Here is a 15784-nt window from a genome sequence, read left to right on the forward strand (position 1 = left end):
CCGTCCTCCCCGCCTGGAAAGACGTACGCTGACTCCGCACAAAGGTGAGACAGTCCTTGATGTCTACTCTGCTTCTCCACGTCTTACTGTGCCTGTGCGGATGTCTGCTTCTGCCTTCTCCTTCTCTACAGTGGCCTTCTTGGACTCTGGTTCTGCAGGAAATTTTATTCTGGCCTCTCTCGTCAACAGGTTCAGCATCCCAGTGACCAGTCTCGCCAGACCCCTCTACATCAATTGTGTAAATAATGAAAGATTGGACTGTACCATACGTTTCCGCACGGAGCCCCTTCTTATGAGCATCGGATCTCATCATGAGAGGATTGAACTTTTGGTCCTCCCCAATTGCACCTCGGAGATTCTCCTTGGACTTCCCTGGCTCCAACTTCATTCCCCAACCCTGGATTGGTCCACTGGGGAGATCAAGAGTTGGGGGTCCTCTTGTTCCAAGAACTGTCTAAAACCGGTTCCCAGTAACCCTTGCCGTAACTCTGTGGTTCCTCCAGTAACCGGTCTCCCTAAGGCCTATATGGACTTCGCGGATGTTTTCTGCAAAAAACAAGCTGAGACTCTACCTCCTCACAGGCCTTATGATTGCCCTATCGATCTCCTCCCGGGTACTACTCCACCCCGGGGCAGAATTTATCCTCTCTCTGCCCCAGAGACTCTTGCCATGTCCGAATACGTCCAGGAGAATCTAAAAAAGGGCTTTATCCGTAAATCCTCCTCTCCTGCCGGAGCCGGATTTTTCTTTGTCTCCAAAAAAGATGGCTCCCTACGTCCTTGCATTGACTACCGCGGTCTTAATAAAATCACGGTTAAGAACCGCTACCCCTTACCCCTCATCTCTGAACTCTTTGATCGCCTCCAAGGTGCCCACATCTTCACTAAATTGGACTTAAGAGGCGCCTATAACCTCATCCGCATCAGAGAGGGGGACGAGTGGAAAACGGCATTTAACACCAGAGATGGACACTTTGAGTATCTGGTCATGCCCTTTGGACTGTGCAATGCCCCTGCCGTCTTCCAAGACTTTGTCAATGAAATTTTTCGTGATCTATTATACTCCTGTGTTGTGGTATATCTGGACGATATCCTAATTTTTTCTGCCAATCTAGAAGAACACCGCCAGCATGTCCGTATGGTTCTTCAGAGACTTCGTGACAACCAACTCTATGCCAAAATTGAGAAATGTCTGTTTGAATGCCAATCTCTTCCTTTTCTAGGATATTTGGTCTCTGGCCAGGGACTACAGATGGATCCAGACAAACTCTCTGCCGTCTTAAATTGGCCACGCCCCTCCGGACTCCGTGCTATCCAACGCTTTTTGGGGTTCGCCAATTATTACAGGCAATTTATTCCACATTTTTCTACCATTGTGGCTCCTATCGTGGCCTTAACCAAAAAAAATGCTGATCCCAAGTCCTGGCCTCCTCAAGCAGAAGACTCCTTTAAACAACTCAAGTCTGCCTTTTCTTCGGCTCCCGTGCTCTCCAGACCTGACCCTTCCAAACCCTTCCTATTGGAGGTTGATGCCTCCTCAGTAGGAGCTGGAGCTGTTCTTCTACAAAAAAATCCTTCCGGGCATGCTGTCACTTGTGGTTTTTTCTCTAGGACCTTCTCTCCAGCGGAGAGGAACTACTCCATCGGGGATCGAGAGCTTCTAGCCATTAAATTAGCACTTGAGGAATGGAGGCATCTGCTGGAGGGATCAAGATTTCCTGTTATTATCTACACCGACCACAAGAACCTCTCCTACCTCCAGTCGGCCCAACGGCTGAATCCTCGCCAGGCCCGGTGGTCTCTGTTCTTTGCCCGATTTAATTTTGAGATTCACTTTCGTCCTGCCGATAAGAACATTAGGGCCGATGCTCTCTCTCGTTCCTCGGATGCCTCAGAAGTTGATCTCCCTCCGCAACACATCATTCCACCTGACTGCCTGATCTCCACTTCTCCTGCCTCCATCAGGCAGACTCCTCCAGGAAAGACCTTTGTTTCTCCACGCCAACGCCTCGGAATTCTCAAATGGGGTCACTCCTCCCATCTCGCAGGTCATGCGGGCATCAAGAAATCTGTGCAACTCATCTCCCGCTTCTATTGGTGGCCGACTCTGGAGACGGATGTTGGGGACTTTGTGCGAGCCTGCACTATCTGTGCCCGGGATAAGACTCCTCGCCAGAAGCCCGCTGGTTTTCTTCATCCTCTGCCTGTCCCCGAACAGCCTTGGTCACTGATTGGTATGGATTTTATTACTGATTTACCCCCTTCCCGTGGCAACACTGTTATTTGGGTGGTCGTTGATCGATTCTCCAAAATGGCACATTTCATCCCTCTTCCTGGTCTTCCTTCTGCGCCTCTGTTGGCTAAACAATTTTTTGTACACATTTTTCGTCTTCACGGGTTGCCTACGCAGATTGTCTCGGATAGAGGGGTCCAATTCGTGTCTAAATTCTGGAGAGCTCTCTGTAAACAACTCAAGATTAAATTAAATTTTTCCTCTGCATATCATCCCCAGTCCAATGGACAAGTAGAAAGAATTAACCAGATCCTGGGTGATTATTTGCGACATTTTGTTTCCTCCCGCCAGGATGACTGGGCAGATCTCCTTCCATGGGCCGAATTCTCGTATAACTTCAGGGTCTCTGAATCTTCCTCCAAATCCCCATTTTTCGTGGTGTATGGCCGTCACCCTCTTCCCCCCCTCCCTACCCCCTTGCCCTCTGGTCTGCCCGCTGTGGATGAAATTTCTCGTGACCTTTCCATTATATGGAGAGAGACCCAAAATTCTCTCTTACAGGCTTCTTCACGCATGAAGAGGTTCGCGGATAAGAAAAGAAGAGCTCCCCCCGTTTTTTCCCCTGGAGACAAGGTATGGCTCTCCGCTAAATATGTCCGCTTCCGTGTCCCTAGCTACAAGTTGGGACCACGCTATCTTGGTCCTTTCAAAATTTTGTGTCAAATTAATCCTGTCTCTTATAAACTTCTTCTTCCTCCTTCTCTTCGTATCCCTAATGCCTTTCACGTCTCTCTTCTCAAACCACTCATCCTCAACCGTTTTTCTCCCAAATCTGTTCCTCCCACTCCTGTTTCCGGCTCCTCGGACGTCTTCTCGGTCAAGGAGATTTTGGCTGCCAAAAAGGTCAGAGGGAAAAATTTTTTTTTAGTAGACTGGGAGGGTTGTGGTCCTGAAGAGAGATCCTGGGAACCTGAGGACAACATCCTTGACAAAAGTCTGCTCCTCAGGTTCTCAGGCTCCAAGAAGAGGGGGAGACCCAAGGGGGGGGGTACTGTTACACCGAGCGCTCCGGGTTCCCGCTCCTCCCCGGAGCGCTCGCTTCACCTCCTCCGCTGCAGCGCTCCGGTCACGTCCTCTGACCCGGGGCGCTGCGATCCTGCTGCTAGCCGGGATGCGATTCGCGATGCGGGTAGCGCCCGCTCGCGATGCGCACCCCGGCTCCCCTACCTGACTCGCTCCCCGTCTGTTCTGTCCCGGCGCGCGCGGCCCCGCTCCCTAGGGCGCGCGCGCGCCGGGTCTCTGCGATTTAAAGGGCCACTGCGCCGCTGATTGGCGCAGTGGTTCCAATTAGGGTTATCACCTGTGCACTCCCTATATTACCTCACTTCCCTTGCACTCCCTTGCCGGATCTTGTTGCCTTAGTGCCAGTGAAAGCGTTCCTTGTGTGTCCCTTGCCAGTGTTTCCAGACCTTCTGCCGTTGCCCCTGACTACGATCCTTGCTGCCTGCCCCGACCTTCTGCTACGTCCGACCTTGCTTCTGCCTACTCCCTTGTACCGCGCCTATCTTCAGCAGCCAGAGAGGTGAGCCGTTGCTAGTGGATACGACCTGGTCACTACCGCCGCAGCAAGACCATCCCGCTTTGCGGCGGGCTCTGGTGAAAACCAGTAGTGGCTTAGAACCGGTCCACTAGCACGGTCCACGCCAATCCCTCTCTGGCACAGAGGGTCCACTACCTGCCAGCCGGCATCGTGACAAATATGGTGGAGACTCAATGATGTTTTGGGGTTGTTTTGCTGCCTCTGGCACTGGGTGTCTTGAATGTGTGCAAGGCATCATGAAGTCTGAGGATTACCAACAGATTTTGAGTTCTTCCAGCATGACAATGACCCCAGACATAGTTACATAGTTAGTATGGTTGAAAAAAGACATACGTCCATCAAGTCCAACCAGGGAATTGAAGTGAAGGGTGTAAGGGGATAAGGGGAAGGGATGTAGTTTTATAATTTTGCATAAGCATTAATGTTATTTTGTTCCAGGAATGCATCTAACCCTGTTTTAAAGCTGTTAATTGTTCCTGCTGTGACCAGTTCCTGAGGTAGACCGTTCCATAAATTCACAGTCCTCATGCTAAAGAAGGCGTGTCGCCCCTTTAGACTAAACCTTTTCTTCTCCAGACGGAGGGAGTGCCCCCTCGTCCTTTGGGGGGGTTTAACCTGGAACAGTTTTTCTCCATATTTTTTGTATGGGCCATTTATATACTTATATACGTTTATCATATCCCCCCTTAAACGTCTCTTCTCAAGACTAAACAATTGTAACTCCTTTAATCGCTCCTCATAGCTAAGATGTTCCATGCCCCCATATTAGTTTAGTCGCGCATCTCTGCACCCTTTCCAACTCCGCAGTGTCCCTTTTATGAACAGGCGACCAAAACTGAACAGCATATTCCAGGTGAGGCCGTACCAATGCTTTATAAAGGGGGAGTATTATGTCCCTGTCCCTTGAGTCCATGCCTCTTTTGATACATGACAATATCCTGCCGGCTTTGGAAGCAGCAGCCTGACATTGCATGCTATTCTGTAGTCTGTGATCTACAAGTACACCCAGATCCTTCTCTACCAGTGACTGACAGTTTAATCCCCCCAAAGACATACGGCGCATGCAGGTTATTAGTACCCAGATGCATAACTTTACATTTATCCACATTGAACCTCATTTGCCAAGTGGATGCCCAGACACTTAGTCTATCCAAGTCATCTTATAACTTATGCACATCCCAGGGGCGGACACAGACAACAGAGGGCCCCTGTGCAAAGAATATGCCTTGGCCCCCCCCCCCCCACCCAGGTAATATGTTTGCTAGGTAAGCAGGTAGTACGTTTGCAAGTAGTAAATTAGGTAAGTAGAACATTCTCTAAGTAGGTAGGCAAGTAGTACGTTTGCAAGTTATTTAGGCAGGTAGTAAGTTCAGTTGGTAGGAAGGCAAGTAAAAGGTTTGCCGCTAGGTAGGTAGGTTACCGTATATACTCGAGTATAAGCTGACCCGAATATAAGCCGAGGCCCCTAATTTCACCCCAAAATCCCAGGAAAAGTTATTGACTCGAGTATAAGCCTAGGGTGGGAAATACCTCCTCCCCCTGTCATCATCCAGACCCCTGTCATTAACACCCTCATCATCATCACCCTGTCATCATCCCCCCTTCATCATCACCGCCTGTCATCATCCCCCCTTCATCATCCCACACCCCCCCCTTCATCATCCCCTTGTCATCATCCCCTTGTCATCATCCCCTTGTCATCATCCCACACCCCCCCCTTCATCATCCCCTTGTCATCATCCCCACCCCCCTTCATCATCCCCTTGTCATCATCCCACACACCCCCTTCATCATCCCCTTGTCATCATCCCCACCCTCCTTCATCATCCCCTTGTCATCATCCTCTTGTCATCATCCTCTTGTCATCATCCCCCCCCCCCCCCCTTCATCATCTCCCTGTCATCATAGACTCCCTGACAGCTTAAGACTGTCTGAGCATGCTGGGAGTTGTAGTTTTGCAACAGATGGAGAGACAATGTTTCGAAAACACTGCCGTAGTTAGTGTTTCCCAACCTGGGGGCCTCCAGCTGTAGCAAAACTACAACTCCCAGCATGCCTGGACAGTATTAAGCTGGGAGTTAGAGTTTTTCAACAGCTGGAGGCACCCAGGTTGGAAAACAATGGACTAAGGACCTACCTACCAAACCTGAGTGTCTCCAGCTGTTGCAGAACTATAATTCCCAGCATGCCTGGACAGCTAAAGACTGTCAGGGGAATGCTGGGAGTTGTAGTTTTGCAACAGCTGAAAGTCCCCAGGTTGGAAAATACTGACTAAGGCAGTGTTTTCAAAACAGTGTCTCTCCAGGTGGTCCAAAACTACAACTCCCAGCATTCCCAGACAGTCTCTAGCTGTCAAGGCATGCTGGAAGTTATAGTTTTGCAACAGCTGGAGGCACACTTATTTGTAAACACTGGTGTAACACTGGAGGCACACTGATTTGTAAAACTGGTGCTGAAACAATGATGACACTGAGCGCACCGTGATTCACTGACCTGCAGGAAAAGCAGAAGGCGGCGAACAGAGAACGGGACATCAATATTGGAGCAACGGGGGAGCATAGACAGTTGAGTTAGTTTCTTTTGGAATAATTTTCATCCCTGGCACAGTGGATAAAACTAAAATAAAATACTAAAAAAGCCAGCATGTAGAAGTAAAACGTCCGTCTTTATTCAGGGTTCTTCCTTAAAAGCCTTCACGGTGGCAGACAAACCGTGAACATATCAAAAATATGAAATATTGCACAAACAGAGGCATGGCATGGCTGACGCGTTTCTGATCTATCGATCCTTACTCATAGCCTGTAGATCCTCAAATGAGGCACTTTTATATACTCCAGGGCATTTTCCCCATTCCCACAGGAAGGGGAGGGACAGGTCCACATCACATGTGTGCGTGATTAAAACAAAAACATGGGACCAAACACAGATAAATTATTCAGAGACATATCAGTAATGTAATATTAAATCTGTTTTGCTATTTAGACCATGGGGTTGAATGCAATTCAAAAGATAAATCCACATGATTTCCCTATTGTGGAGGGATCGAATATGGTCACCTCCCCTTTTATTTAGGTTCACCTTCTCAATGCCTGAGAACCTGAGGGAAGTGGTGTCTGAATTATGATATATTAGAAAATGTTTAGATATGTTAGAAATGTTCGAGCTTAAAGGGCCAGCAGCATGTCTAATGTGCTCTTACATGCGTTTTTTAAGGGACCTTTTGGTGGAACCCACATATGTTAAGTGACATTGTGTGCACATGATTTTATATAAAACAAAAGTGCTATCACAGTTTATAAAGTTGTGAATGACATGGCATTTGCCATCCACCGTACCTTCTATTTTCTGGCATTTTTCGGCAAAGGCACATACCACACACCGTGATTTACCGCACTTGTGGAAGCCCTTGGTGCCAATTCACTGGGTGGTAACACTAGCCGTGTCCACCATACTGGGAACAAGGAGATTGGATAGAGTAGATGCCCGCCTCGCTGCAAATCTCACACCTGACTTTATAATCTCCCCTACCGTGGGATCTGTTGATAGCAAAGGTAAGTGTTTAATTACAATGCGTTTGATGTCATTACATTCTGGACTGTACGTGGTGACAAATGTAGGACAATCTTGTGATTCAGTTGGTTGCTTACTTGTAAAAAGGGATTTTCGATCCATAGGATCCACTCTCGACCAAGCTTTTTTCAAGAGCCATCCAGGGTAACCTAGAGCCGCCAGGCGTGTGCATGCTGCATCAGCTTCCGCTTAATTCGTATAAGTTCACCTACTGGTATGGCTCTTACCGTTTGTTTGGAATGGCATGAATTCGCCCTTAGGATGGTATTGCCTGATATCTTTTTTCTGTAAGAATCAACCTCAATTTTATTTGTATCAGGGTTGCCACGTAATATGACATCCAAAAAGGGGGTTTCACTTTTACACCATGTGTGGGTAAACGTAAGATTGAACCGATTATTATTGATATATGTCATGAATGCATCAACGGTCAGATGGTCAGACGACCAAATGATGACCACATCGTCTACATACCTCCCATACCATGCGAGGCATGTGGAAAATGGATTGGTGTCAGAAAAAATTAACTGCTCCTCCCACCAAAAAACAAAAAGCTTAGCCCGAGCTGGTGATGACTTTGCTCCCATTGAAGCACCCGTGCGCTGCAAATAAAAATTGTTAGCAAACATAAACTAATTGTGTTTTAACACAAAATCTACCACCTCAATAATGTAATGTCTCAAATCCACAGAATATTTAGAAAATCTCATCAGTATATCCGAGATAGCTGATAATGCCAGGTTTTGCGGAATACTGGAATAGAGCGATTCAATGTCGCAAGTAAGCCACGACAGAGAATCGCTCCATGTAAATTCATCCATGATTTTTAGCAAGTGCTTAGTGTCCTTGATATAACTTGGGCATTGCATAACCAGAGGTTGCAGTACTGAGTCCAACCACTCGCATAGGTGCTCGTTAAGGGATCCAATCCCCGCCACGATCGGACGCATCGGCGGCGGGAATCGGTCCTTATGCAACTTGGGTAGCGAGTGGAAGATAGGAATAATTGGAGCAGGCACAAAAATATAATCCACTTCTTTTTGGGTCAAAATAGATCTGGCTTTCCCCTCTTCCAACAGAGTCAACAGTTCTTTTTTAAAAGGTTCAGTGGGATCCCCACAAAGTTTAAGGTAAGTTTTATCATCAGATAGTAGATTTTCATTTAAATTGATATACAATCCCATGTCCATACAAACTACAGAGCCCCCTTTATCGGCGGATCGGATCGTCAAATTTTTGTTTTTCTTTAATTTCTTTATGGCAGCAGCCTCCTTTTTATTCAAATTAGGACGAGTTGTATTGGACATTACTTTTGATTGTAGATTAACCAAATCTTTCATGATAAGGTCCTGGAACCAATCAAAAATTGCTCGTCTGGTCTGTATGGGGTAAAAATTTTGGTTTTTAGTGGAGAAGGTATGTGCAGTATTCACTTCATCACAAATTGATATCCCACTATTTTCAAGGAGACAGAGATCTCTAAAAGCAATTTGTTCTGCTAACGTATGCATTAGTGGTAAATCAGGGTTTATAGAAAGTTGAGGTGGGTCCGATGGTTCATCAGCATTTTCCACAAAATTTTTTTTCTTAACTGTTAAAGTTCTCACAAATTTATTTATATCCAAAATTGTCCGATAAACATCAAAATGATGTGTAGGAGAGAAACCCAGTCCTTTCCACAGGACCGAGGTTTCTTCATCTGTAATGATTTGTGCAGAAATGTTAATGACTTGAAAATCCTCTTTTATTACTTTTTCTGTTTGTCCTTGTTACGCTCCGAAGCTCTTCTTCCTATGTTTTCTGCCACCGCGCCTTCTTCGTTTTTTGACTGTCTTCTCGCATTGCGATTCTTGTGAGTGTTCACATATTGCGGTTCTGAGTCCCCGCTAGTGTCCGTGGTATCTGAACAATCTGAATTTTCAGTAAACTCCTGGTCAGAAGAACTAAATTCACATGGAGCGATTCTCTGTCGTGGCTTACTTGCGACATTGAATCGCTCTATTCCAGTATTCCGAAAAACCTGGCATTATCAGCTATCTCGCATATACTGATGAGATTTACTAAATATTCTGTGGATTTGAGACATTACATTATTGAGGTGGTAGATTTTGTGTTAAAACACAATTATTTTATGTTTGGTAACAATTTTTATTTGCAGCGCACGGGTGCTTCAATGGGAGCAAAGTCATCACCAGCTCAGGCTAACCTTTTTGTTTTTTGGTGGGAGGAGCAGTTAATTTTTTCTGACACCAATCCATTTTCCACATGCCTCGCATGGTATGGGAGGTATGTAGACGATGTGGTCATCATTTGGTCGTCCGACCATCTGACCGTTGATGCATTCATGACATATATCAATAATAATCGGTTCAATCTTAAAGGTGTATTCCAGGCAAAAACTTTTTTATATATATCAACTGGCTCCAGAAAGTTAAACATATTTGTAAATTACTTCTATTAAAAAATCTTACCCCTTTCAGTACGTATGAGCTTCAGAAGTTAAGGTTGTTCTTTTCTGTCTAAGTGCTCTCTGATGACACCTGTCTCGGGAAACGCCCAGTTTAGAAGAGGTTTGCTATGGGGATTTGCTTCTAAACTGGGCGTTGCCTGAAACAGGTGTCATTAGAGAGCACTTAGACAGAAAAAACAACCTTAACTTCAGAAGGTCATAAGTACTGAAAGGATTAAGATTTTTTAATAGAAGTAATTTACAAATCTGTTTAACTTTCTGGAGCCAGTTGATATGTTAAAAAAAGTTTTGGCCTGGAATACCCCTTTAAGTCCCAGGATGCCCTTGGTCCTAGTGGGGTTAAAAGGTCAAAAGATTAAAATATATAAACTAAGAAGACACTGTGAAGTACGGGGATATACTCGGCAGGCCTGGAGAAATATTTTTCTAAAAGATGTTTTGATGTACTTGATGTATTTCTAGGTGTATATTAATATATATATATATATATATATATATATATATATATATATATATATATGTCAAAGAAGAAAGCAGCACTCCTAAAGCGTGAGTAGGTGCCTCCAGCTAGGATCCGGGTCCAGGATTATGCATACGTAGTTCCAAGGAAAATGCTGTGGCACTCAAGGTATGGTGAAAAAATGAAAACTATTTATTCATCCCAAATGTGCAAAGAGCAACGTTTCAATGGTCTCACACCATCATTATCAAGTGGCTTGATAATGATGGTGTGAGACCATTGAAACGTTGCTCTTTGCACATTTGGGATGAATAAATAGTTTTCATTTTTTCACCATACTTTGAGTGCCACAGCATTTTCCTTGGAACTACGTATGCAGGATCCTGGACACGGACCCTAGCTGGAGGCACCTACTCACGCTTGGAACTATATATATATATATATATATATATATATATATATATATACATACACACACACAAATCAAAAAATATGTTGCAGTCTCTTGTAATACCTTTTTTATTGGACTAACAGAATTTTGTAGAGACAAGCTTTCAGGATTCCTCCCTTTATCAAGTCCAATAGACAAGGACTAATGATCAAAGGACTTTATAAATTATCAAGGAGGAATCCCAAAAGTTTGTCTCTACAAACTTCTGTTAGTCCAATAAAACAGGTATTACAATCTGCATCACTGGACTAATATGGCTACTCACATTTACTATACAAATATACACATACCTGATGGTTTAGAACCTTGTGATGTCACACATGCTTGTGATGATGTCACCGTAAGCTGTACAAGGAAGTGCGCGCCGGCTGCAGTCTCTTCAGTGTGTTTTGCATTCACAACCTGTGTTGCAAAGTGTTTTTTAGAGAGTTTCTATTTGCGATAGAGAATTCAAGATTTTGACCGTTCCATGTCTGAAGAGAGAACCACAAGGTAAGTCTCAGCCTCTTCTATTCATACATACACAGGGCTTTTTGTTTGACAGTTTTTTTTTATTGTTGTTGCTTTTTTTTTTAGCAAAAAAAAAACAAGAAATTAACTTCCAAAAGAAATAACAAAAGTTATATTTCTCATAGCATTGTGACAATACTTGGCTTAGGCATTAAACATAATAAAACGCACAGATAGTATCATGACCAGAGCTTTTTTTTTTGCAAAACTGCTAAAATGCAATTATGCCCAAAAAAGCCCCCAAGAAAAAGAGTCCTAATTCATGAAGTTCTAAAAGATATAAGTCTATGAGAAAGATTTGGTGGTGTAGTAAAAGAATAACAGAAAGATTAGGGCAGAAATATAATAGTATATAATAGTATTATGTGTGTACTAACAATAGAAATACTCCGGGTACTCCGAAAGGGAACATTTTCAAATCAACTAGTGGCAGAAAGTCATATAGGGGACGGATAGATCCCAATGAGGTGGGGTAGGTTCATTATTAGTTAATGTATATAGCAGGATAGCCCAATTGTATCTACAGTATGAAGTTCACATGGCCCAGTGACCATACAGCCAAGCCCTTATAATCCACCATTACTGGGACAGATTCAGGGTTATCAGATATTACTATGACCGGAGAGGTTCAGGTTTATCAGATATTACTAGGACCGGACAGGTTCAGGTTTATCAGATATTACTAGGACCGGACAGGTTCAGGGTTATCAGATATTACTAGGACCGGACAGGTTCAGGGTTATCAGATATTACTAGGAATGGACAGGTTCAGGGTTATCAGATATTACTAGGACCGGACAGGTTCAGGGTTATCAGATATTACTAGGACCGGACAGAATCAGGGTTATCAGATATTACTAGGACCTGATAGGTTCAGGGTTATCAGATATTACTAGGACTGGACAGGTTCAGGGTTATCAGATATTACTAGGACCGGACAGGTTCAGGGTTATCAGATATTAGGACCGGACAGGTTCAGGGTTATCAGATATTACTAGGACCGGACAGGTTCAGGGTTATCAGATATTACTAGGACCGGACAGGTTCAGGGTTATCAGATATTACTAGGACCGGACAGGTTCAGGGTTATCAGAAATTACTAGGACCGGACAGGTTCAGGGTTATCAGATAATACTAGGACCGGACAGAATCAGGGTTATCAGATATTACTAGGACCGGACAGGTTCAGGGTTATCAGATATTACTAGGACCGGACAGGTTCAGGGTTATCAGATATTACTAGGACTGGACAGGTTCAGGGTTATCAGATATTACTAAGAACGGACAGGTTCAGGGTTATCAGATATTACTAGGACCGGACAGGTTCAGGGTTATCAGATATTACTAGGACCGGACAGGTTCAGGGTTATCAGATATTACTAGGAACGGACAGGTTCAGGGTTATCAGATATTACTAGGACCGGACAGGATCAGGGTTATCAGATATTACTAGGACCGGACAGGTTCAGGGTTATCAGATACTACTAGGACCGGACAGGTTCAGGGTTATCAGATATTACTAGGACCGGACAGGTTCAGGGTTATCAGATATTACTAGGACCGGACAGGTTCAGGGTTATCAGATATTACTAGGACAGGACAGGTTCAGGGTTATCAGATATTACTAGGACCGGACAGGTTCAGGGTTATCAGACATTGGTGACCTCAGGGAAGACGTCTCCATATAAAACACTTATAGAGAAGCGTCTTCTTCTGAGGCTGCGATGGTCTTAGTGTTATCTTGTGGTTCTGTGCTGGACATTTCTGCTCTGTATGAAGGATCTATTGTATAATGACAGGAATGATGACATGTTGTCTAATGTGTTCACTTATCTCTCTCTCTCTAGTGTTTTCAGGCTCTGACCTGTGACCATGGCCTCTCCACAAGACCCATTGCTGAAGGAGGAGGAAGAAGCAATGGAGGACCATAGTGATATGGATGTAGAAAAGGGCGATATCCCTGAGAGGCAGAACCTGCCATCTCTAAGCGTGATGTCCACCGCACGTTCCATCATCACCGTAGTGATCCTCGCCTTTGTTAATTTGCTCATCTATGCAAATCGCTCCAGCGTGGCGGGGGTGCTGCCTTATATACAGAAAGCATATGACACCAATGCTAGTCTGTCCGGCTTATTGAATACATTGTTCATTGGAAGCTACGTTCTGGTCGCACCAATTGCCGGATATTTGGGCGACCACTGTAATAAGAAATATACTGTTTGCGCAGGAGTCATCGTTTGGCTGAGCATGACACTTACCCTGTCATTCATCCCTGACGGGTACTTCCTGCTCTTCCTGCTGACGAGTGGACTGGTTGGAGCCGGAGAGGCGACTTTCTGCACCATCGCCCCCTCCATCATTGCAGACCTTTTTACAAGTGACCAGCGGACCCGCATGCTGAACGTGTTTTACTCCGTCATACCTGTAGGCTGCGGACTAGGATACATCATCGGGCCCAAAGTGACTGATGCAGCAAGGGGCGATTGGCACTGGGCATTTCGGGTTACCCCTGGCCTGGGCCTCATAGCTGTGGCTTTGATGATTTTGGTCACAAAGGAGCTTCCAAGAACAACTACAAACGGGAAGAAGAACAACAAATCCCAGAAGTTTGCCAAATGGGCGACAGATCTGAAAAAACTATTTAAAAATCGAAGCTTCATGTTAACCACCATGGGATCGACGGCTGTATCCTTCATAGTGGGAGCCATAGGTGTATGGGGTCCGTCATACCTGACCCACGCACGAACACTCCTACAAGAGAAGGACCCTTGCCGTGCTGAACCGTGTGACTATCACGACATCCTAATATTTGGTGTGGTTACAGTCGTTTCTGGCATTCTGGGAGTTGTAGCAGGGACGGAGATAAGTAAAAGATATCGCAAATCCAACCCACGGGCGGACCCGCTTGTGTGTGGATGCGCGATGATGCTCTCCGCCCCTTTTCTTCTGTTGGCATTGACTTTTGGCAACATCAGCCTCGTTGCCACCAACATCTTCATCTTCATCGGAGAGACGCTTCTGTCAGTAAATTTCACCCTCATATCTGACATTATACTAAAAGTAGTAACTCCATGGAGGAGATCTTCAGCCCTGGCCGTGCAGATGACAATCTATCACCTCCTAGGTGACGCCGGCAGCCCGTATCTCATCGGCCTGATATCTGACACCTACGAACGAGGATATGCCAAATCCCCTCTTCTGAAATACCGCAGCCTGGAGTATGCCCTCATGACCTGCACCATAATGACAGTCATCGGAGGGGCCTTCTTCATGGCCACGGCCCTATATATAGAGAGGGACGAAAAAGAAGCAGAGATGGAATCAGAACCTCCGTCATCCTCCTCCTCCTCACTGCTTCCTGCCGATGAGGACCGCGCTTCAGACTGAGGAAAAGTCATTGCTTACCTTTATCTCGTTTACTTCATTAAAAAAAATTAAGAAAAAAATAACTGCATTTGTTCTATGTTACATTGTGCAAAGAATGTGCCCCCCCAAAACATCAATTGTTCAGCACCCCCCCCCCTCCATGTGTCACTTACTCAAGTGGACCCCCATATGTCACTTGCTGTATAAGTTTCTAATTATTTATTAAGGCCTCCCATATGCCGCAGCTCATTCAAGCCCCCCACATTAGGTAGCATAGATTCCCAACATTAGGTAGCATAGATTCCCCACATTATGTAGCATAGTTTCCTCACATTAGGTAGCATAGTTTCCCCACATTAGGTAGCATAGATTCCCTACATTAGGTAGCAGTTTCCCCACATTAGGTAGCATAGTTTGCCCACATTAGGTAGCATAGTTTCCCCACATTAGGTAGCATAGTTTCCCCACAATAGGTAGCACAGATTCCCCACATTAGGTAACATTGTTTCCCCACATTAGGTTGCATAGTTTCCCCACATTAGGTAGCACAGATTCCCCACATTAGGTAACATAGTTTCCCCACATTAGGCAGCATAGTTTCCCCACATTAGGTAGCACAGATTCCCCACATCAGGTAACATAGTTTCCCCACATTAGGTAACATAGTTTCCCCACATTAGGTAGCATAGTTTGCCCACATTAGGTAGCACAGATTCCCCACATTAGGTAACATAGTTTACCCACATTAGGTAGCATAGTTTCCCCACATTAGGTAGCACAGATTCCCTACATTAGGTAACATAGTTTCCCCACATTAGGTAGCATAGCTTCCCCACATTAGGTAGCATAGTTTCCCCACATTAGGTAGCACAGATTCCCCACATTAGGTAACATAGTTTCCCCACATTAGGTAGCATAGATTCCTCACATTAGGTAGCCATAGCCCCCCCCCCCAAACACACAGACAGACACAGACACACACAGAGACACACTTATCTGCCCTGCACAGCGCTTCTCCTCTCCGGCAGCGGCCTGACTAGTGACGTCACTGACGTCCTCCTGAGCGGGTCTGCAGAAGTACGTCACTTGTGCGACGTCCCTCGTCAGACCCCGGTCTGCCGGAG

At 45.2% G+C, this 15784-nt stretch overlaps 1 protein-coding gene across 1 annotated transcript; it reads left to right on the forward strand.

Moving 5' to 3' along the window:
• Positions 1-11147: 11147 nt before the first annotated feature.
• On the forward strand, positions 11148-14730 carry LOC130306446 (protein spinster homolog 1-like). The gene is made up of 2 exons (XM_056552099.1): positions 11148-11276; positions 13142-14730. Exon 2 carries the CDS (start codon positions 13167-13169, stop codon positions 14679-14681), a length of 1515 nt encoding a protein of 504 aa, XP_056408074.1. The 5' UTR covers positions 11148-11276; positions 13142-13166; the 3' UTR covers positions 14682-14730.
• Positions 14731-15784: the final 1054 nt, after the last annotated feature.

This window comes from Hyla sarda, chromosome 1 (assembly GCF_029499605.1).
Source record: "Hyla sarda isolate aHylSar1 chromosome 1, aHylSar1.hap1, whole genome shotgun sequence".
In the NCBI taxonomy this organism is placed as follows: Eukaryota; Metazoa; Chordata; class Amphibia; order Anura; family Hylidae; genus Hyla; species Hyla sarda.

Bases quoted from the DNA above. Each gene is read 5' to 3' on its own strand.
- LOC130306446 (XM_056552099.1), top strand. From the start codon at position 13,167: ATGGCCTCTCCACAAGACCCATTGCTGAAGGAGGAGGAAGAAGCAATG.